Source organism: Giraffa tippelskirchi, chromosome 12, assembly GCF_054371585.1.
Source record: "Giraffa tippelskirchi isolate mGirTip1 chromosome 12, T2T-mGirTip1v1.2.pri, whole genome shotgun sequence".
NCBI classification, from domain to species: Eukaryota; Metazoa; Chordata; class Mammalia; order Artiodactyla; family Giraffidae; genus Giraffa; species Giraffa tippelskirchi.
In genome coordinates, this window is record NC_137286.1 from 41,705,391 (window position 1) to 41,728,278 (window position 22,888).

At 50.1% G+C, this 22,888-nt stretch overlaps 1 protein-coding gene across 2 annotated transcripts in view; it reads left to right on the forward strand.

Annotated features, from left to right (window-relative positions):
* Positions 1-6,196: 6,196 nt before the first annotated feature.
* Positions 6,197-22,888, forward strand: part of RASGRF1 (Ras protein specific guanine nucleotide releasing factor 1) — a 101,800-nt gene continuing 85,108 nt past the window's right edge. For both annotated transcript variants that reach the window (XM_081546752.1, XM_081546753.1), the window contains exon 1: positions 6,197-6,858. In XM_081546752.1, the coding sequence (XP_081402878.1) occupies positions 6,583-6,858 (276 nt within the window). In that variant the 5' untranslated portion in view covers positions 6,197-6,582. The remainder of the gene's footprint in view (positions 6,859-22,888) is intronic.

Sequence of the window (22,888 nt, forward strand, 5' to 3'; positions counted from 1 at the left end):
AAATGGCTAGTGGGAAGCTGCTGTATGGCACAAGGAGCTCAGCTCTGTGCTCTGTGGTGACCTAGAGGGGTGGGATGGGAGGCAAGGAAAGGATGTCCAAGAAGGAGGGGGCATACATACACACAACTGATTCACTTTGCTGTACAGCGGAAACTAATACTATATTGTAAAGCAACTATATCACAATTAAAAAAAAATAAGAACAGACAGAACAATAGGACAAAAAGCAGCATCTTGAAATAGTCTTAAGTATTGACAAGAATTTGATCCCGATAAAGATGCTACTCCTCATCAGTGGTAAAATTTGGATTATTCAATCAAGGGTATTGGGACAACTTGCCAAGTCTTTGGGAAAAATTAATAATAAGCAAGATCCCAACCTCACTCTTAATTAATTAAAAGCATAAATGGAAAAAATAAAATTGAAAAAATGAAGGAGAAAATATGGGCACATATGTTTCAGTCTTGAAGGAACTGGCACAAGAGGGCAGGAGACCTAAAATAAGAAACCATAAAGAAAAAGATATTTTTTTCTGCACCTAAATTTAAAATTTCTTACAACCCAAATAAAGACATATAAAACATATAGTTGTGAATGCATGCTCAGTCACTTCAGTTGTGTCTGACTTTTTGTGACCCCATGGACTATAATCGCCAGGCTCCTCTGTCCATAGGATTCTCCAGGCAAGAATACTGGAGTGGGTTGCCATGACCTCCTCCAGGGGTCTTCCAGACCCAGGGATCAAACCTGCATCTCCTGCATTGCAGTCGGATTCTTACCACTGAGCTACTGGGGAAACCCCTACAATATATAGATACATAGCATTAAAGACAAGCAACAAACTGTGGAGATTATTTGCAACAGAGATTAAAACTGATGGTTAGTATCTATATCCACGACTGACAAATAGATGGAGAAATGCATGCTCTCATCTCTGTGGACAGCCATGTCAAGAATAAAAGCTCTCTTTGGAAATCTATTAATAGGTACTAATGTTTCAAATGTATGTTTCATTAACCTAGAAATTTCCATTTTTAGCTTAAGGGAGGGAAACGTATATACAAAGATACTAATTGCAGCATTATTCCAAAAGCTTAGAGAAGGGCATGGCAACCCACTCCAGTATTCTTGCCTGGAGAATCCCATGGACCAAGGAGCCTGGAGGGTTACAGTCCATGGGGTCACAAAAGAGTCAGACACTACTGAAGCGACTTGGCATGGCATGGCACGGCACAGCATTCCAAAAGCTATGACTTGAAGACAACCCAAATGCCCAATCATAAAGAATCTGTTGATTAAAATCTATTTGATTAAAATATTTGATTAAAATTTGTAGTAATATTGAGACAAACCTGAAACCCTTTACTGCAGTGCTTGCACCTGGACACACCTCTCCTCCAGCAACAAAATACAAATAAACTGTATGGAACTAAAAATAACTGTGTGCATGTGTAGTTGGGGCAAATTCAAGACCAAAAAACCCAGCTGCCACTTTTGAGGAGCCTGGAGCAAAAGCAGGATACTGCACATGCCCCCTGTACACAGCACCAGCTAAGGGGTGGGCAAAACACCTAAGCCACTCCTCCAGCCCAACTCCTGGACACAGCCCTACCCTCACTCCATATAAGGAACCAGCTTGTCCCCCAACCCATGCCAGGGAGCAAGCAAGGGAACCCGTTGTTTTTTCTCACTCCCTGCTCCCTCCCACTGTAGCAGGGACCCCGATAAAGCTTCGCCTGAATCTCTTGTCTGGCCTCTGATCAATTTCTATTGATTAAGAAGGCCAAGAACCCTAGTCCATAATGATATGAAAATACATCCTCACATACTGTTAAGTAAAGAAAGATGATAAAATAGCGTGTGTTTCAGAATTCCATTTTGGTAAATACATTAGCAACGAGGAAAGTCAAGGACATTAAATAGAAAAGAAAAAAATCAATGGAGGAGTTATCTCTTTATTTTCTATATTGCTTTAATACTTTACAAAATGCCTGCATTACATTTACAGTCTGACAGTATAATAAGGCTATTTTCACTGGTCAGAAAGTAAAGGTATAAACCCCTCACATCTACATGTGGATCCTGGGGCAAAGCTAACAACCGAGCCCAAAGTTGGAGGAGTGAATCCCCATTGGCAAAGCCTCTGTTTCCAAAACTCCTATGACTCAACATATTAAATTCTTCATTTTTTTAGGTGATGTGAAAAGCACATTTTTCTTTTGGAGTATGTTGCCAAAAGACCAAAGTTTCTCTAAATGTTACACCTACACCACACACACACTTCTCATGTGTACATCACACCACACTTACACACACACACACACACACACACACGCACACACCCCAAAGAGTCCCTCTTCCCAGGGCCTAAAGGCAGGTCAGACCCACACAACTCCCAGGTGAACAAACGCCCAAGCTGAGCACTCTTCTGAAGCCCCACAGATTCTCCCCATAAAGACTTATTAGAATTTTGGACTAAGCGATGTCCATGTCACTAGCTAGTCATTTCTAAATGCAGATCTCAAACCCACCAAAATACCCCTTAATTCTCCTTATTGTTTCCTTTTCTACAGAGACCTCAGCCCAGAGAGCTGGAAGTTGGGAGACCCAGACAGCAAGTCCTCTGTGATGAGCTGTAGTCGAGCAGTCAGGATCCCCATCACAGCGTCACCCTACGAGATTCTTTGCAAATGTTGCTTCCACTCTGCAGCCTCAGTTTCTCCCTCTGTGAAACGGGGTTATTAACCTTTGTCCAAAAGCCTTATGGAGAGGATGGAATGAAACAAGGCAAAGCCCAGATCCACTTGTGAGGTCTTATGGGCATCTTTTCCACCTTCAGGGAAGAGTTGGTCTCTGGCCTGGTAGACAGCACACACCGTAGCTAGACATGCCCATCTCTGCCTGCTATGGCAGGACATGCCTACCTGCTCCCTGGCACCCCCACCCCAACCCAAACTGCAGCTGATGCCTACTTAAGCAACTTCCCTGAGTGAACTCTGGCTGGAGACCAGGGGGATGACCAGAGGGCCCCTTCACAGGCTCTGCTCAGGTTTCTGCCAATGCAGATTGGAGAGAAAGCAGTGTGTTTGCAGCTCAGATGGACATAATTAAAGTGCTAGGGCTGCTGTCACCTCCTCTCTCCCACATGAATACTTTGAGCCACATCCAACTTTTCGGTGTGGCCTGACCCACAAGGAATTCCTGCAGTTACCAGCAGGAACTCCAAAACCAGCCGGAGGGGGCCATGCGGCTTCCTAGTGCCAGCTGTGGGGAGCGAGGAGGTTGAGAGGGGATTTTCTTCATCCAAGCTTCAGATTGATGCTTCTCAGCCTTGGCTGTGCATCTGAATCAACTGGGGAGCTTTCCAAGTACTGATGCCTGAGTCCCACCCTCAGAGGCTCCAATTTAACCAGCCTGAGGTGCAGTCTGAGCACAGAGATTTAAACAATCTCTCCAGGAGCTCTAAGCACTGCAGTTGAGGCCCACTGCAGTGCATTCAGCCCTTGTCTTGATTTACACCTCTTCCCCAGAACCAGAAGAAGATGGTTTTCCTACTGCCTTCCTAGACAGAAGGAAATTCTGGGCTGGTCTAAGCTCCAGGAAGCAGGGACTGTTTTGTTTATCACCATGTTCCCAGTGGCCCAGCCTCAGCCCTGACACAGACTAGGGGCTCAGTGAACACTGGTGGGATGAGGTGCATGTGACTGAATGAGTGAAGTGATGAACAAATCCCATCCCTTTCACCTTTTGGGTGCCCGAAATTCTCCAAAGTGTGGTCTGCAGACCAGCAGTGTCATATCAGCTGGGAGTTTGTTAAAACTGCAGATTCTCAGTTCAAGGCCCAGCCTGATCCCAGGTGGTTCATTGGCAACAACTATATTACTGGTTATGCCATTGATTAGTGGTTCTCCCACTTTGCTGCACATTAAAATCACCAGTGAAAATATATAATCTGCCTGCGGCCTTTTGGGTCCCAGGTGATGGCTAACTATGCCCAAGTGATTCCAATGTGCTGTACAGATTTGGAACTCGGGTACCATAGGTCTCTCTGGCCACAGCCGTCTCTAAGCAGACCCAATCTTTTTTTTTTTTTAATCAGAGTATAGTTGCTTTTGAATGTTGTGTTAGTCCAAAGTTTCAACATTAGTTTCACTTTGTGGCTGTACCACAAAGTGAATCAGCCATAGGTATACATATACATATATCCCCTCCTCCCTGAACCTCCTTTCTATCCCCTTCCCATCCCACCCCTCTTGATCATCACAGAGCACGGAGCTGAGCTCCCTGTGCTATACAGCAGCTTCCCTCTAGCTATCTGTTTTACACACAGTAGTGTATATATGTCAATTCCAATCTCCCAGTTAATCACCCCTTCCCCTTCCCCCACTGTCTCCACATGTCAAGGAGACCCAATCTTGGCTCTGGCCCACAAGAGACAGGCCCCCTCTTAGGATAAAGGCCAAACCTTCTGCAACACAGTGACCAGTCATTCAACTCTACATAGCCAGTGGGGAGAGACCACCAAGTTCAAATCCTGCCCCTGCCACTTTCCAGCTGAGCGACTCTGAACAAGTCACTCAACCACCCCAGGCCTCCATTTCCCCCTCTGTACCATGGAGCTGATGAGGAGAGAGGGGAGGGGATGGACACTACTCCTAGAGCTGTGTGACAATTAAATGGCTTAGTCAATCTGCAGCGCTTAGAACAGTGCCCTTTCCCTGAAGTTTCCTTGGCCTCTGTATCAGCCTTCCTAAGAGAAGAGTTTAGAGGAAGAGAGCCTGGATTAAGAAACTCACTTCTGGAAACTCCGCTTTCACAAAGAGGGCAGAAGAGAAGTAAAGGTGGTCACAGAGCAGGGACCCTCTTGGGAAAACCGAGACTAAATGAAGAGTATTAGCCATCACCCTTCTTGCTTTCATTATTCGTGAAGAAAAGTCCTTATAGAGAGTTCCCAAGCTCGAGTGTGGGAACTGAGAGGCAAGAGTAAGGCTAACTCAGTCAATTCCTCCCTCGGAATGGTCCTCATCTTAAAAAGGCAGGCTTTCGCCATTGTGCCCAGGACCGGGGCTGTTAAAATTTAGGCACGGTCGGGTGCTCTCCGTGGATTTCCCGGGGCCTTCCCAGAGCTTATTCCCAGGCCCCTCCCTCGCTCCAGACCAGGGTGAGTGGGTGTGGTGTGTGTGGGTGTGTGTGTGTGTGGTATGTGAATGTGTCTGTGTGTTGCTCGTGCGAGGGAGGGAGGTGGGGTGCCCGCAGATTCTGTACTGAAAAATGGTGCCCTTCCTTCCTTCCTCCCGAAGGCTGCTCTCCCGCCTGTCCCCGCTGCAAACAGGCCAGGCCGGGCTGGTGGGCGCCGCTCCCGGCCTGAGCGGGGCCGCTGCCCTCTGCGGCAGACGGCGGTGCGTGATTCCAGCTCCAGCGCCCCGGCTGCCCGGCGGCCAGCGCGCCCTCCCGGTGCAGCAGGCGGGCGCTGTGACGTTCCCGGATAAATGCCGTGTAACTGTGTAGGCGAATGCGAGCTAAAAATAAGAACGGAAAATCTATCATTAAGGTATCATTGCGCCAGCGCAGCTATTTGAAGGCTCCCATGGTCCCTGGCGCCTGCGTTTGAAGCCCGCCTTCAGGCTTTGGAGGATATTTGCAGAAAACTGCCAGCAGCGGCTCGCTAGCCAGACCTCGGGGCGCAGGGGGTGGCGCCCGTAATTATGGCAACACTCAAAATAAATTAAAATAAATGCTCACTTCCCCCCTCCACATCTCCGCCTGTATTGTCCTCAGGTCGCTGGGGAAGCCACCAGAAGTAGGGTTGGATGCTGAAATGATGTGACCTGGCCGGTTACGCAAATATTAGAACTGAAAGCTCTTTCAGATCCATTCCGGCATCTACCTTCCTCCATCCACCTCGGAAAAGAAAAATAAAGTACCAGGAGGAAGCCTCTGGAGGAGAAAATGACAAATGGGACTTAACCCCAGGTCTACAGTGCGCTGCGGCGGGGCGCAAAGACACCAGCTCCCAGGATGGCGAGCCTCTGGTGTTCCTTGGGTTAAACGAAAATTGATTTGATTTGTTAACACCCAAAGAGGAGAAGAGGAGATCGGGGGAGGGAGGACAGGATTTGTGTTTGTGCGTGTGCGCGTGTGTCCGGGGAGAAGGAGGAGGCGCCAAGGTGCAGCCTGCGCGCGGCTCTGCGCCTCGGCTGGCTGCGTGCGTGTGTCCCTGTCCGCGCTGCTGAAACGGGCTCTTCGAGGGATCGGCGTCACATGACTCCGCCTGCCCCTAGCCAGCGCACAGCTCGCCAGTCCCTCCGTTTGCCCGGCGCCGGGGGAGGGTCGGGAGGCATCTCCAGGGCCCGGGGGCTCTGCGGAGCTGAGAAGAGGTTCTGGAGGGGAATGGTACATCTGGATTCCAGCAGCCGCGGCTCGGCGCCAGATCCCGGACTGTAGAGATTTGAGGGGGGGAGGGGAGAGCGCGAAGGAGCGAGCGCCTGAGAGAGGCAGCGCGCAGCGCGCACGGACCGGGGCTGCTGGGTTCCGCACGGAGAAGATGTAAGCGCGTGGAGTCGAGCTGGCCTCCGAGCACCATGCAGAAGGGGATCCGGCTGAACGATGGCCACGTCGCGTCTCTGGGGCTGCTGGCGCGCAAGGACGGCACGCGCAAAGGCTACCTGAGCAAGCGGAGTTCGGACAACACAAAATGGCAAACCAAGTGGTTCGCGCTGCTGCAGAACCTGCTCTTCTACTTCGAGAGCGACTCGAGCTCGCGGCCCTCAGGGCTCTACCTGCTGGAGGGCTGCGTCTGCGACCGCGCGCCCTCCCCCAAGCCTACGCTCTCGGCCAAGGAACCGCTGGAGAAACAGGTGAGGCCAGCGCCGGGGCCGCGGCCCTCGGGGCTCCGGGCCTTTCGCGGGCCGAAGGCGCCGGAACTTTAGTCCCTCTACTTTCGGCGCCCTCGGAAAGATGGGAGGGTTGGCCTAAGCGGGCTGTGATCCGCGGTGGCCAGAGGGGGCCGGGACTGCAGGCAGGGAGCGGGTGTCGGCTGCGGCTGTCCTGCCCCCGGCGAGCTCGGCAGGAGGCGGGCACAGAGCGGGCGAGACGCGGGATGCGGAGGGAGACGCGATTTGGAAGAGATGAGGTGTCGCGGGACAGACAGAAACAATGAATGTAGAAGCACATCCAGCCAAAAATGGTGCTCCCACCCCGGGGAGCCCCGGACCAGGTAGCTGAATTTCCCCGCGCTTAGGTACGGAAAGGGTGAGACCTAGGCGTCCGAGAGCCGCGGCCCCTACCTCACCGCGGCGGGAGCGAAGACGAGCCAAGTTAGGGGACTGCGCGCAGGGGTCGGTTCGGTGCCATCGACCGGTGGTGAACTCCCAGCCGCCGTCTCCAAGCCCAAGCAACAAACCGCAGGGTTCCGAGGACCCTTCTGACGCGCTGGGGCCGGGTCTGTGGCCGGAGCCACTGCGGAGGCCACGGGACAAGTGGGCGCATCTCTCACCCCCGCCCCCTGCGCCTCCTCCGCCGCCGCCGCAGTTGCGCCTCTGGCGCTGCCCTGGGGTTTCCGGAGTTTCGAGGCTGAAAGCCCAGGCCTGGATGGATCGGGGACCGGGGCGCCTTGGAGGTGAGCCTTTGGCGTGGGGGGATGGAGTAGTACCTGCGGCCGCCGAGTGAGAGCCGCAGACAGCCGGAGAGCGATTTTTATGCTTGCTGCGCTCTCCAAAGGCATCCATCCCGATGCCTCTGGGAAGGTAAAGTCAAAGATGCTAAAATGTCATCGCTGCGAGGGACCTGCGATCCGAGGGGACCTAACCAGTTGGTTACTGCCTGGATGAAGACCGGAGGCCAAAAGAGAGAAATTTGCTTGCCCACTGTCATGCCAGGAGTTACGGCCACTTTAAGGTTCTGAGAAGAGAACTGAGGGCTCAAAAGCCATTACTGCAGGCAGACGGGCAGTGATTGAATTGAATTAAATAAAAGCATCCTTGAAGTCGCCCTCCTAATGGTCCAAGACAGAGCTCTGAGCTCAGACCCTGCAGCATGTCTCTTCCTGCCCTGCCCACAGCCCATAGGTGTTGGGAGATGAATTGGGAGGCTGGGAAAGGTGGACAGGAGTATTTGAGGATGAATCTCTGAGAATAATGTGCCGCCTGGCAGGTAGGGGCCCTCAGATGGCAAAGTGATGCAAAGAATGGGCAGCTCCTTAAGCTCAAGGCAAAAATGGGCCCTGGGAGAGGCAAACCCAGCCTGGGCCAGAGATGCTCTCTCAGCCCTTGACAACCTGCTCTTTGCCAGCCTTCCAGAAAAGTACCAACACATGCTGGCCAAATTCCACCCATGGCCTAGAGCCCCAACTGGCGCCCATCCTCAACCTCTTATACCAGAGCACAGAGCTGAGCTCCCAGGCAGGCAGGGAGAAAGGGCTGGAGGAAACTGAGCTGCTATTGCGTTCACAGTGTCTGCTCTCAGCCTCTTGGACCAGAAACAGGCCTGAGATGATTTGCAGCTCTGCAACTTCCGGTCTGTGTGACCTCAGTTAACACACTAAACTGGGAGCATCTCTTTTGTAACCTACAAAGTGGAGGTAATAACACCTCTCTCTCTGGGGTTTTGAGAACACATATAATGTGTATGCAAGGATGCTCACGGTCCATTTCAGTCTGATGTTTTAGTTTGAATCTGAATGATACCCATCTGGCCAGGGAATAGAGGCCTAACATAAACTGTTGAAGCTGAAAGGAACCTCGGAGAGATCCTACAACCCACTCCTCCCATTTTACAGACGGGGAAACCTGGAGAGCAGATCGGGAAGAGAATTATCTACCTGATTCAGATTTGGTGGCAGAATTAAGACCTAGAATTCATCCAGTGTCTAAGAATTCCTAAAAATGCGATCTTACATTGATTCTAAATCATTCACCTTTGGGCTCAGGTGTTGAATCGTGCTAGCAGTGGATTATGGGAGGGATAGGAGTGCAAAGCCGATTGGTGATGTCCTCTCATGGTCCAAGCCATTTTCCCAGAAGACCAATGGTCAAGAGATCCTCTAGTATGGTCATGAGAGTAGCCTTCCTGGCACAGGAGAACAGAAGAGGGTTGAGAATAGTAGGTGGCCATCTGGTACTGCCCAGCTCAGGTGCAGATTTCTGTTAAAGACGTGTGCTTTGTCTTATACACTTCTGTAGATGGTCCATTTGACTCCAGGCCAAGTTTGGCTCATGTGGAAAAGTAGATCCTGCTCCTTTGCACTGCATGTGTCTATAAAAATTTATAGCTTTTTGTTTTCTAAATCTTTGAGTAAAATTGATGGCGCCAGCAGCAAATCGGTGTTTCTCCTTGAATTGGAGTCCCTGTGGCAGCCACAGTGCACCAGCATGAGAGGCCCAGCTCCAAGCCATTCTGTGACTAGATTTGCCTTGTAAACCACAGGAAACCTTGATTCAAAACCTGCTGGACATGTGGCAGAGAACCCACATGTGAGGGGCCACAAAATGGCTATCAGTTTGACCGGACTGGCCAGTATCTAGTGAAGACTTGATTTTAGCAGAATGCCATTTTTATCCAGGTCTAAGCAAGCAGCAGAGAAGGACATGGCAACCCACTCCAGTACTCTAGCCTGGAAAATCCCATGGACAGAGGGGCCTGGTAGGCTACAGTCCATGGGGTCTCGAAGAGTTGGACACGACTCAGCGACTTCACTTTTACTTTTCACTTTCATGCATTGGAGCAGGAAATGGCAACCCACTCCAGTATTCTTGCCTGGAGAATCCCAGGGACAGAGGAGCCTGGTGGGCTGCCATCCATGGGGTTGTACAGTGTCGGACACAACTGAAGCGACTTAGCAGCAGCAGCAGCAAGCAGGCAGCACGTCCACCTGGGAGGATCAAGGTTAGTTTCTCTAGAAATAGAAACCAAGTCTTGGCTGGAAACTACCCCAGTGGCAGGGATGTGTGAGGATGAAGCACATAGTAGGTGCTCAGGAGGTACTTATGAAGCTGTACTTATTGGTGTATCCTTGTTAATTCCACACTTCATGTCCTCAAGACTGACTGTACACCAGTCCAGGCCCTGAGCTGTGCTGTAGGCCCAGGAAGCTTGGATGTCATAGTCCCCAGCCCCCCAGGAAGATGAACACAGATAAAGATGTGTTAGAGCTGTATAAGCTGTGAAGATGCTCCGATAGGATATGCAGGGACTCTGGGAGCCCAGGCCACCCTAACATGATGCACTGTCCTCTGGCTGCTTCTGCACTGGTCTGACTGCCTCTGGTGCAGCCCTAACATCTTGGAGCCCTGACTTGGGATCCCAAAGCCTCATAAAGTCACAGGGGCTTAGCCATGCTCCCCTGCCAACCAGCTGTTGCAAGCACTCCCTACACACTGACCTGAGCCCTGCTTGCTCAGTCCTGACCCCCTCACCTCTGACCCTATGGCCCACACACTGAAGACCAAGAGGCTCTGAACGTAAAATTTGGGTTCAGAAATTGACCCTGGTTGTTCTTTTTTTAAGATTTGTATGTGTGTGTGTGGACCATTTTTAAAGTCTTCATTGAATTTGTTCCAATACTGCTTCTGTTTTGTTTTGGTCTTATGGCCGCAAGTCATGTGGGAATCTTAGTTCCCCGACCAGGGATCGAACCCATACTCTTTGCATTGGAAGGTGAAGTCTTAACCACTGGACCACTAGGGAAGTCCCAACCCTGGGTGTTGTTGCTCTGCTTTGGCATGGAGTCACCCCACACTGGCTTTTTCTACCCTCATTCCCAGCTCTCTGAAACAGAGCTTCCAGCCCCAGCTTCTCAGGCGTGGACTTGACCAAACCAACCCCAGGACTCCCCAGGACTCACTCAACCAGGGAGGGTCAAAATGTAGACCTCAGGGTCTTCCTGATCCGTTCATCCAGAACCTCAGCACTGATGTGGGCAGAAGGTCCAGAAGCTGGGGGCCCACAGTACCTGTTGTCCACCCGTGGGTGCCTTTCCCTGGAGACCAGATGAAGGCCCTCTCCTGGTCCTCATTTCTGGGTGGCCTGGTGGCTCCATGTTAAAGACAGCCATAAGTCCATGAGCATTCCCACTTTGCAGATGAGGAAACAATCTCATCCGCACCACCGAGCAAGGTAGTGGTTGAAATGCTTTCTGGCTTTCTCTGCAGCGGCGCTGTCTTCACCACAGAGCCTGCCCTCAAATTGCTGTAGCTCATCCTGCCTCTTGGCCAATCAGAAAAGCACAAATCTGGATGCAGGGAAATAAGCTTACTCTAAAAGCAACACCCCTCAGACACAGGGATGTTACCCGCACGCACACACACACACACACACACACACACACACGTGGGGCCAGCAGCTCAGCCTGCCATACTTGCACCTCTGGAAGGACCAGCAGGGCTGTCCCCTTCTCCAGTTCCAGACCAGGACTGGGCCAGGAGATGTGGGGCCCCAGGGTTCACTGTGGAGGGGACTCATGTCACCACCCCAGCCCCCAAATATTTCTAGCACTGACACGAGGTTGAAGAGCCTCAATAATTACACCGTGTGTGTGTGTGTGTGTGTGTGTGTGTGTGTATTCAGTTGTGTCCTACTCTTTGCGACCCCACGGATTACAGCCCACCAGGCTTCTCTGTCCATGAGATTTACCAGGCAAGAATCTGGAGTGGGTTGCCATTTCCTCCTCCAGGGAATCTTCTGACCCAGGATCGAAGCTGAGTCTCCTGCACCTCCGGCACTGGCAGGCGGGTTCTTTACCAGCTTAGCCAGTGGGGAAGCCCTAGTGACACCGTAGTTGGGACATTTATTTGTGAAGTACACAATCTGGCTCTCGGTATCAGGCCAATACCCAGTCCTGTGGATAGAGAAAAAAATGAAATTGATTCCCTGTCTTTAAAGAGCTCACCATGGAGTAAAGCGCACCATAAACACCAAGTGCCAGAATTCTCTGTACTCAGGAGTCCAGACTCTCTTCCCACCCCTGCCTTGGGTCAGGAGCTCAGTGTCAGGCTTGATATGTTGGACTCGCTCACATGGTCCCTCCTTGCCCCACGCCAGTCCCTGGCCACATGGCAATCCTTGGGACTGAGCTTCTAGAGGGTAAACCTGACCATGTTCTAGGTCCCTAAGCATGTCACTGTCTCCCATTGCTTTTGGGAAAAAATGCAGGCTCTCCAGCATCACCCAGAGCACCCAGCAGGCTCCAGCCTCCACCTGCCCTGCCAACCCTGCCCCACCCTCCGCTGCCCTCCTTCCTCACCTGACCCCACCTCCTCTTCCCCACCTCAAGGCCTCTGCAGAAGCTGCTCCCTATGCCTTCAATGATCCCCCCATCCCCAGGTTTAGTGACCAACTTTTCTTCCTTCAAAGACCTCCTTTTAGGTCTTAGCCTAAAAGTCATCTCCTGAGCCCCCCCACCCCCACCCTATGGGAGCTAGAGGAGCCCCAGGTCCCCCATCTCAGGCTCACACAGCCCTCTCTTCTTCATCCACATGGCTTATCAGGCTAGGTTTATTTGATGTATTTAGCTGGTGATTTGTGAAGGGTCTTCCTTCTCCCTATGCACGTCTTACATCCAGTCCCTCCTGCTCATTGTCCTGATAACCCCATGAGGTTACCCCTGATAACCATTTTTGAGGTGACAAAACTGAGACTCGAAGATGGTCAGTAACTTGTCCAAGATTACAGAGCGCATACTTGGCAAAGCTAGCCTGTGAACCCAAGGCCATGCATGTGTGCAGCTGTGTCCAACTCTTTGTGACCCCATGCACTGTAGCCCTCCAGGTTCCTCTGTCCATTGGATTTCTCAGGCAAGAATACTGGAGTGGGTTGCCATGCTCTCTTCCAGGGGATCTTGCCAATCAGGAATTGAACCCAAGTCTCCTGCATTGCAGGTGGATTCTTTACAGCTGAGCCACCGGGGAAGCCCGAACGCAGGTCCACATGACTCTAAAACCTGTGCTTTCCAACCACAAGCATAGCACAGAGACTGGGGCCAAGGGACTGCTTGAGTTTAGCATCCTCCCTGCCAAAAGATGTGAAGAATGAGAGAGAGAGAATTAACAGCAAGCAAAATGATGGTGCTCTGGTGACATCTGGGAAGCAGCTTTTGTTTATGCTTGGGTGGGAGACTTGCACCCCGAGTCCCGGGAGTTGAGGATAAGCCCCCCATGGCAGGCGTCCATACCCCACAGGCTGGGCTCTCCGGCATCCGTGGAAACCTGGAGCCAGCGCCTGCATGCACAGAGCCAAGAACAGGACTCAGCCCCCTGGTGTTTATGCAGGAGAGTCGGTGACGCGTGCACTTGAGGGGGGCCCAGAACACTGCCAACGCCTAGACGCCTCCGGGAGGGCACCTGTCGTGCTGGGAGCAGCTGCGAGCCTCGGACACCCCCGCTGCCCATCCCCTCCCCAGCTCGGAGAGGAAGGCGCAGCCCCCAAGCACATGGCTTCAACTCCCGGCTCATTCACTGAGGGGTTTGTCCACCCCCAGCAGTGACGTGGAATTGGGTAAAAGCCACATGGACTGACTTTGGATTCTGGCTCTGCCAGCTCCCAGCTTGGGAAGGTCTGCAAGCTCTCTGAGCCTCAGCGTCCCCATCTGTGAGATGGAGTCTGTAACTCAGCCTGCCCCGCTGCTTGTTCTGAGTGTCATACTAGGTGCTGTTTGTAAAGCCCTTGCATAGCACAGTTGCTGTTGTTGTTTAGTTACTCAATCATGTCTGACTCTTTGCGGCCCCATGGACTGTAGCCCACCAGGATCCTCTGTCTATGGGATTTTTCAGACAAGGATGCTGGAGTGGGTTGCCATTTCCTTCTGCAGGGGATCTCCCTTATCCAGGGATTGAACCTGGGTCTCCTGCATTGCAGATGGATTCCTTACCATTGAGTCTCCAAGAAGCCCCCCCATAGCAGAGTAGGTCCAATCAATACATTATAACTATGGTGGCTTCCCTGATGGCTCGGACCGTAAAGAATCCACCTGCAATATAGGAGACCCAGGTTCAATCCCTGGATTGGGAAGATCCCCTAACAGAAGGAAATGGCAACCCACTCCAGTATTCCTGCCTGGAGAATCCCATGGACAGAGGAGCCTGGCGGGCTACAGTCCATGGGGTCACAGGAAGTCAGACACAACTGAGCAACTAACACTTTTGCTTTCATTGTGGCTTCACCTTTCATGGTTATGACAAGGCTCTTCCTCCACAAAGCAAGGACCCAGATCCCCTGCATCTCTGGAAGGTTTGAAGTGAGCCAACACAGACCCCTGACCCTGGATATAAAGATAGGATGGTGAATCTTAACTCAAAGAACCTATGGATTTCTGAGAAGGTCTGAGTGAGCATGCCCCTAAAAGAGGGAAAGTGGCTGCAGGAGCTTCCTTCATCCATGGTGGCCACACCGTCACCCAGCCCTATGGATTTCACCTCCTAAATCTCTCCCAGACCATTCTCTCTGGTCCCTCTCTTCCTCCAAGGCTCTAGTCCAGGCCACCATCATCCCATCCCATCTTAGGTGCGGGCCTCCTAACGAGTGTACTGGTCAGCATGGGTGACATCATGCTGCAGTAACAAGCAAGCCCCCAATCTCCAGGAACACAACAGAGGCTTATTTCCTGCTCGGGCTTTAGGTACCATATGGTTGGCAGGAGGGCAGTGCTCACTGTGACCACTCAGGGACACAGCCTGACATGGATTCATCCTGATGCCTGCCTCCACGGTCACCTCCACCGAGGGCGGGTATGTGGCCAATCTCTCCCTGGCTCTTAAAGCTTCCTCCCACCCCAGAAGTGGACTGCTCTGGCCACAGTTCAGGGTGACAAGGCAGGTCACGTGGCTTCAGTTCAGAGGTGATAGGGACATGCTGACCTACCATGAAAGCAGGGCTCTAAAGGTGTTGGGAGAACTGTCTCCATACAGTCACTGCGTCCAACCACTCCTGTGCCTCTCTGAAGCCAGACCACTTTCCAAAACGCAGATCTAGTTGTCACACACATAGACACACGAGTAGCTGAGAGAAAAGCAGAAGCACCATCGTGATGGGTGTAAGGACAGGAAGCAGAGATCATGCCCAGCAATGTGTGCTCATACCTACAGGGGCATCTCTTCCCAGCCTGGGGGCATCGGGGAGACTTCACCCAGAAAGGGGCAAGTAGGATGGTGAATGCGGCTTGCAGGGGAGGCAGAGCTGGCCCCTAAAGCCCATGTGCAAGTTACAGAGCACAGTGGGGAGCTGGCACAGGTCTCGATGCTAGAACGGACTGCTGTGAGCTCCAGGCTAGAGAGATCGAGACAGGGGGAGGAGAGACAGGAGGAAAACCCATCGGGAGGCAGGAGGTCAGGTCAGAGGAGGCTGTCGAATGCAGCGGTCACAAAGGCCTGAATTTGGGGAGTGTGAGAGCACTAAGGATTCCGTCCTCTCTATTACGCGTCACCCTGCACTGTGCCCCCGAAACCATCCTTGGCTCCCACATGCCCTGGACTGCACAACCTCTGGATCTTCCTACCTCCCAGGCTCAGTAGTGAGCCCATGAAATCTCCAGGTGGTCTCGATACCTTCTCCTCTGGCCACCACTCAGATAGAGCACCTTTGCAGCTGACGGCTTACAAAGTCCTTTCCATGCCTAGCGTTTCATGCAACATCAAGGTAACCCTGCTCTTCCTGCAGTTGTACATGGGGAAGAGCTCATCCTTGCTCAGATGAAGCTCAGATAGATGGAGCTCATCTCTCCACAAACACCTGAGTGTCTGTGTCATGCCAGACCCCAAGCCCTCGCTGCTAATAAATGTCAGGCCTCCTGGTTCTGGGTTGTTAAGATCAGAGGACATCCAGGCCTCTGTTGTAAAATTCAGCAATTTATACTTAAAGACCACGTCTTACTAATCGCGCAAGGCTAATGCAGTTTCTTTCCCCTGAAAGAAAGAGAGAGAGAGAGAATTATTTTCAAGAAGATAATTCCCAGTTGAATTTTGATTTATTTTTCAAATTGGAAAATCTAACTGAGACCTTAAAATGAAATTAATTTTAGAAGTGTGAATGAATGAATTTTTAGCCACTGTAGCTGGCATTCCAAAAATGCATCTGGAAATTCAGACAGACTTGATTGACTTTTCCTCTGTCAGACTACATGAGTGAAATATAACCAGCTTTGTGGAATTGCCTCTTAGACTCTTAGCCAAACTCAAGGAGTTAGTGAAATAGCTTGGAAGCGCTAGTCAATCATGCAGCATTCTCTGTGTGCTCATTAACCTTATCCCCAGCCTGCTGCTGCCCATCTACCCTTTCTCCCACAGTGGGTCTTCCCTGCCCTCCAGCTACACTGGTTGTCGCCTGGACTCCTCTCACCTCTCTGTCAGACCCACAGGCTTTGGAGAGCTTGGGGGAAGGACTGGTGTTCTGGATGGAGAGCCCATACAGTGTGGCCACAGGTGAGGAGAGGCAGGCGTGTAATTACATCTGAGAGCTTCATGGTAGCCTGGGCACAAAGGGAAACCAGCCAATTATGGAACACCCATTGCCTCCCAGAAAGTCGCAGTGCAATTCATCCAGTAGGAGCACTTCTGTACCCCTCAGGGGCTTACAGATGGGAGACTACTGGGGAGTGATGAGGACCTCAGGGGCAGAATCACTGCAGAAACAGAGGTTCACCCCCCATCAATGGCTCCCACTGGCTCTCAGGGCAGGCTGAGTGTGCTCACTGAAGATAACACTCCATGAGGCTACAATGCTGAGGTCCAAAAGACAGTGTCCTGGTGACTGGACAATGCAGGGGGCAGCTTGGAGAACCTGGGAAGTGGATGGCCAGTTAGGCACTCTCAAACAGCCACTGCCTTTTATTTTAAAATTTTAGAATTGGTAATATATTCCCATGGTTTGACATGCAGAAGTTACAAAGACATATACAGTGACAATGCTGCTTCCCACTGCTAACCCTGGAGAACCCAGTTCTCCACAGAGGATTTTGATGTTACCAGTTGCTTATGCATTCTTCCAGATAGATTATACATGCAAATATATGCAAAGGTATATAGATGTATGGCCATATATATGCATGTCTGTATAATTATACAAATGGCAACACACTGCAAGCACTATTCTACACATTTTTCTCACTATATTGTGGAGATAGTTCTCTATATTGATCATCTTCATCCTTTTTTACAGCTGCATAGAAGGAATTTTTGCTTTGCTGAAAGAAGGAAAAAACTCCAGTCTGGATAGGTCTGTCTTTCACCTTCTGTCAAAAACCCAGTTAGAAATGACCTATGCACAAAGGTGTTTACTAATTTCAGGTCTGTTTGTAAGAAAAAAAGACTATAAATTACCCAAATGTCCCTCAAGAGGAGATTAGCTAAATAAGCTGCAGCACATCCACACAGTGGAATACTATGCAGCTATAAAAAAGGTAAGGACAGTAAATATACTTATAGAGAACTATCTCCACAATATAGTCAGAAAAACACATGTAGAATAATGTTTGCAGTATGTTACCCTTTGTATAATTATACAGACAAGCATATATATGGCCATGTACCTATATATCTTTGTATATATAATCTTTCTGGTGTGGTAACCAGGCCCTAGGAGGACCATAACTTGAGAACTCAGAGGCAGAGGTAGGTGAAATGAGCCCACTCAGAGCAGGGTAGGTGGGAGGGCAGGTAGGGAGAAGGTCGTGAACTGGCTTCCAGACTCCAAGTGGAGTCATGTCAAGTGAGGTGGAGGATGTGAGTAGGCAAGGTCCTTTCTGGGTTGGTGTGAGAGTACCAATGGGGCTGGTCGAGGCCAGTACTTCTGTTGAGTAGGACCATTTGGAACACAATGTACCCAGGGACACCCCTCTGTGTGCCCCAGACACAAGGGTGGTGCAGCCTGAAGAGCCATTCACTGTGCTACAGACACGGTGAGACAGGGCAATGTGCAAGCCCTGAGGGGGCCTGGCCTGAGTCAGCAGGACTTCTCCTGCGAAAGCCAAAGGGCAGACAGACTTCCCCTGGGATCGCAACAGTGAGAGGTGGAAAGGGACCTCAGATGATGGGGAGCCTGGGTGGGTGGCCCCTTATTGAGGGAGAGGTGGACTTCAGGCAGAGCACTGCACACACACATACACAATGAGGCCCCTTCAGGTCCACTCTGGCACAGTCCTGTTTGCACTGGGACCTCCACAGCATCAGGCAAAGAGGGCTGACTGAGGCACAGAGCCAGCTGGAACCATGGTCCCAAAGATGGACCAGGAGGGAGGAGCCCGGGCCCATGGGGGAGAAGCTGACCCTGCCTAACCAGACTACTGGAGTGGACCTACCAAGAGGAAGGGGTGGGGCTGACCAAGAGTGATGGCCTCCATCCTGCCACTGACCCCAGCCCACCTCCCTCTTGGAGGAGATGCCGAGCAGAGACCCAGGCAGGACAATGGGTCTGGTTTCTGGTCAAAGAACATGAATCAGAGGGGATAAGACCAGGGGCAGGGAGACCAGAGGGAATGGTTTACCCAGTTGGGAGATGAGGAACCTTGGAAGCAGGCACAGTGGTGAGGATGGAGAATGCACAGTGCCAGAGATAGCCAAAGCGGAGAACTTGGTGACCCTCTGAATATCAGAAATGAGGAAGAATCAGGAATTGAAGGTGTTGGAAAGAATGTCCCAAATGGCTGATTCAGAGTAATCTTTTGATCTTAGTACAGCTCTGACGCTTCGGTTTTCTAAGCCTCTCCCATGCCTCCTGTGTGTGTATGTGTGCATATGCATTGTTTGTTTGAGGAGGGTTAGTTTACAACAGCAGTGTATTCCCTCATAGCTCCAGAGGCTAGAGGTCTGAGACCAAGATGCCTGCGGGGCCATGGTCCCTCTGCAGTCTCTGGGGAAGAGTCTTTCCTTTCTTCTGCTGGCTCCTGGTGGCTGCCAGCAATCCTTGGTGGTCTTTGATGTGTAGATTCATCTCTCCAATCTCTACCTCCCTCTTCCCTGTGTGTCTGTGTCCAGATTTCTCTCTTTTTATTAAAGCCTCTTCTTGTTAATCCAGTATGACTTCATCTTCCCTTGCTTACATCTGTAAAGATCCTATTTTCAAATAAGGTCTTTTTTAAAAAAATTTTATTTGAGTAGAGTTGATTTACAATGTTATGTTAGTTTCAGGTGTACAGCAAAGTGAATCAGCTGTACATATACATATATCCCCCTTTTTAGATTCTTTTCCCATATAGGCCATTACAGAGTATTGAGTAGAGTTCCCTGTGCTATACAGCAGGTTCACATTAGTCATCTATTTTATATAGAGTAGTAAGTATGTATCAATCCCAAACTCCCAATTTATCTGTCCCTCACCTTTCCCTGTTGTAACCATAAGTTTGTTTTCTACATCTGTGACTCAATTTCCGTTTTGTCAATAAATTCCTTTGTACCATTGTTTTTACATAACACATATCTGCAAATAAGTTTTAGTCACAGATTCTGATGGACATGAGTGTTAGAGGGGCACAATTTGTACCCAGCATGTATATGCACAAGTGTGTGGTTTTTCTAGTAATTGGCCACTGACTAGTTGTTTTGATGGGGCTTCCCAGGTGGCTCAGTAGTAAAAATTCCTCCTGCCAATGCAGGAAACTCTTCCACGGGTCGGAAAGTTTCCCTGGAGGAGAAAATGGTAACCCCCTCCAGTATTCTTGCCTGAGAAATCCCACAGACAGAGGAGCCTGTGTCCATGAGGTCACAAAGAGTCAGACATGACTGAGTGACTGAGTACACAGGTTGTTTAGACCCATCACTTGGACCTGGCAAATGATTCAAGTGGTTTAAAAACCATTACTGAGCACTTTTATGAACCAGGAGCTTTCACAGCATCATATGTTTTGCTCAACCCTGTGAGATTTGTAATATCCTCCTCTTTTTGTGAAAGAGAAAACGGGTCCACAGAAATGAAGAGATATATTGAAGACACCAAGGCTAAATAATGTATAATAAATTTAAACCCAAGTGACTCCAAAGCCTAGCATGTGCCACAGCTCCAGAGTCCCAGAACACTGGTTTCATGGAATGTTGATAGATCTTCCAAAAAATGAAAAGTGTTCCATGGTGGGATAAGTTCTGGAAGAAGTTCCTTCAGGGACTTCCCTGGTGCTCCCAGTGGCTAAGACACTGCACTTCCAATGCAGGAGCCTGGATTTCAATCCCTGGTCAGGGAACTCTATCCTGCATGCCACAACTAAGACCTGATGCAGCCAAATAAATAAATATTTTTAAACAACCTGCATCATTAAACATATTTAAGAAAAGAAGTGCCTTTATGAAGTGAGCGGGCCTCCTCTCCCTAAAGAGACATAAGCCTCATTAATGGAAAGCCATGGCCCATACCCTTCCAGACAACTCACCCGCCTGAGAAGTAAATGCAAAGCCACCTGCTTTGTGGTGTTTGCTGTGCATCGATTAATTCATGATCTGGGCTCCCATGCCGTGGTGACACATGCATTCAGTCACACATTCAGCAAACGAAGGCCATTCCAAACCATTCCAAACCCAGGCCAAGGCACGGTGCCAGGCTCTGGGGACATTCTTGGTCAGGAATCATTTGTTTGAAAGGAGCAGGAGCCCGTTCAAAGCAGCTTAAGCAAAAAAGGACTGCTCTTGAAATGGTTACTATGGTAATTAACAGAACCCATGGAGCAACCCTGTGTCCGGGTCTCCAAGGCCTGGACCAGAACCATCTCTCTCTGCCCTGTCCTCCTCTACCCCCACTCTAGTTCCATGGTCTCCCATCTCCTCTTCTCTCTGAGACATTTCTGCCTCCTCCTTTGTCATTGGTACTTCGAGTTCAACACACACTGCTCATTAATTTGTAAAGTAAAGTCTGTCACTGTTCCAAATAAGTGAAAATTCCTGGATGGATGGCATGCATCTGTGGCTGCTCCAGGACGAGGGGCTCCAGGAGAACATGGGATGAGTAGGGGAAAGAAGGGCTTCTTCTGCAGACACTGCTCCCTCTTAGGGGTTTGCAGCACTGGGTGAACACTGGGGACCAACAGGAGGGCTTTGAAAAATACCAGTGCCTGAAACATATCCCCTCCCTGTTTTCCTCTCCCACCTTCTGGTTTAATGTGCCTAAAAACAGGGCTCGAGCATCCGTGTCGGCTCAGGTTCTCAGGTATCTCTATTGGGAGGCCCAGATCGGGACTCTGTGCTGCCCAGCAAGTCCCCTACATACCAACCTTCAAATTGTGAATTTTCAAAGATGTAAACGTGTGTTTGCATGTCCCGTCACGAGTTAGTTCACGTGTCTGGTGTACCTTGTCACGTGTATGCATCCTTTCCAAACAGTTGTGCTTGTGTGCACTTTACTGTCCAGTACTGTGTAGAATACAGTAGTGCAGTGTCTTTTTTGCAAGCCCAGGATATCTGGAAGCAAGCGTAAAAGCAGCGGTGATGTAGCTGGTACTACTGTGCTTTTCAAGGTACTGCATTGTTAAGACTAAAACTGTTTAATTTTTGTGTTTGTTTTTTATGTATTGCTAGTGGGAAAAGTATTCTACACCTATTACAGTACAGTACTATGTAGCCGATCATGTTAGTTGGGTACTTAGACTAATTTTGTTGGACTCATGAACAAATTGAACGTACAATCGTGCTCTTGGAACAGGACTTGTTTGTATGTAGGGGACTTACTGTGATATGAAAGACAGTAAAAAGTCATTACAAGAGGATAATGGCTTTGATGGAGAAGCATAGGGGCTGGCACACCTGACAGTCCAGAGGGAGCAGGAAAGAAATCCATTAAGACCTGAGGGTGAGAAGTGCCTGCACCTTGCAGAAAGCACTAGGCATCGCAGGCTTCCACGTTTGTCACTGATTACTACCATGAGATGGACAGTGTCTGGGTTTACAGTGGAGACAAAAAATATAGGCTGAATTCACAAATGAGAAATCACTCAGGTAGAGAGTTAAAGGTAGAGAGACCTTGATTTTGCATGACTGAGACCACTCATGCATAGTTGACCAAGGCAGGTGTCAATGTCATACCCACTTGCCAGAAGCTTCCCAGCTGGCTCAGATGGTTAAGAATCTGCCTGCAATGCAGGAGACCCAGGTTCAATCCCTGGGTCAGGAAGATCCCCTGGAGAAGGGAATGGCAACCCACTCCAATGTTCTTGCCTGGAGAATCCCATGGGTAAAGGAACCTGGCGGGCCTACAGTTCATGGGGTCTCAGAGTTGGACACGACTGAGCGACTAACACTTTCACTTTCCACTTGCCAGCGGGAGAGCCAGAGGCTGCCCAGAGTCCCTGATTCTGAGCCACACAGCCAAGTGTGGACCCCACTGTTGGGACTTCCACCTACTTCACCTTTTGTAGGGTGACCAGAAGTCCTGGTATTCTCAAGGCTGTCCTGGTTTTAGCTCCAGAAGTCCGGTGCTCGCAGAAGCACCTCAGTTCAGTTCAGTTCAGTCACTCAGTCGTGTCCAACTCTTTGTGACCCCATGGACTGCAGCACGCCAGACTTCCCTGTCCATTACCAACTCCCAGAGCTTGCTCAAATTCATGTCCATTGAGTCAGTGATGCCATCCAACCATCTCATCCTCTGTTGTCCCCTTCTCCTCCTGCCTTTTCAATCTTTTCCACCATCAAAGTCTTTTCCAGTGAATCAGTTCTTTGCATCAGGTGGCCAAAGTATTGGAGTTTCAGCTTCAGTATCAGTCCTTCCAATGAATATTCAGAACTGATTTCCTTTAGGATGGAATGGTTTGATCTCCTTACAGTCCAAGGGACTCTCAAGTTTTCTCCAACACCACAGTTCAAAAGCATCAATTCTTCAGCACTCAGCTTTCTTTATAGTCCAACTCTCACATCCATACATGACTACTGGGAAAACCATAGCTTTGACTAGATGGACTTTTGCTGGCAAAGTAATGTCTCTGCTTTTTAA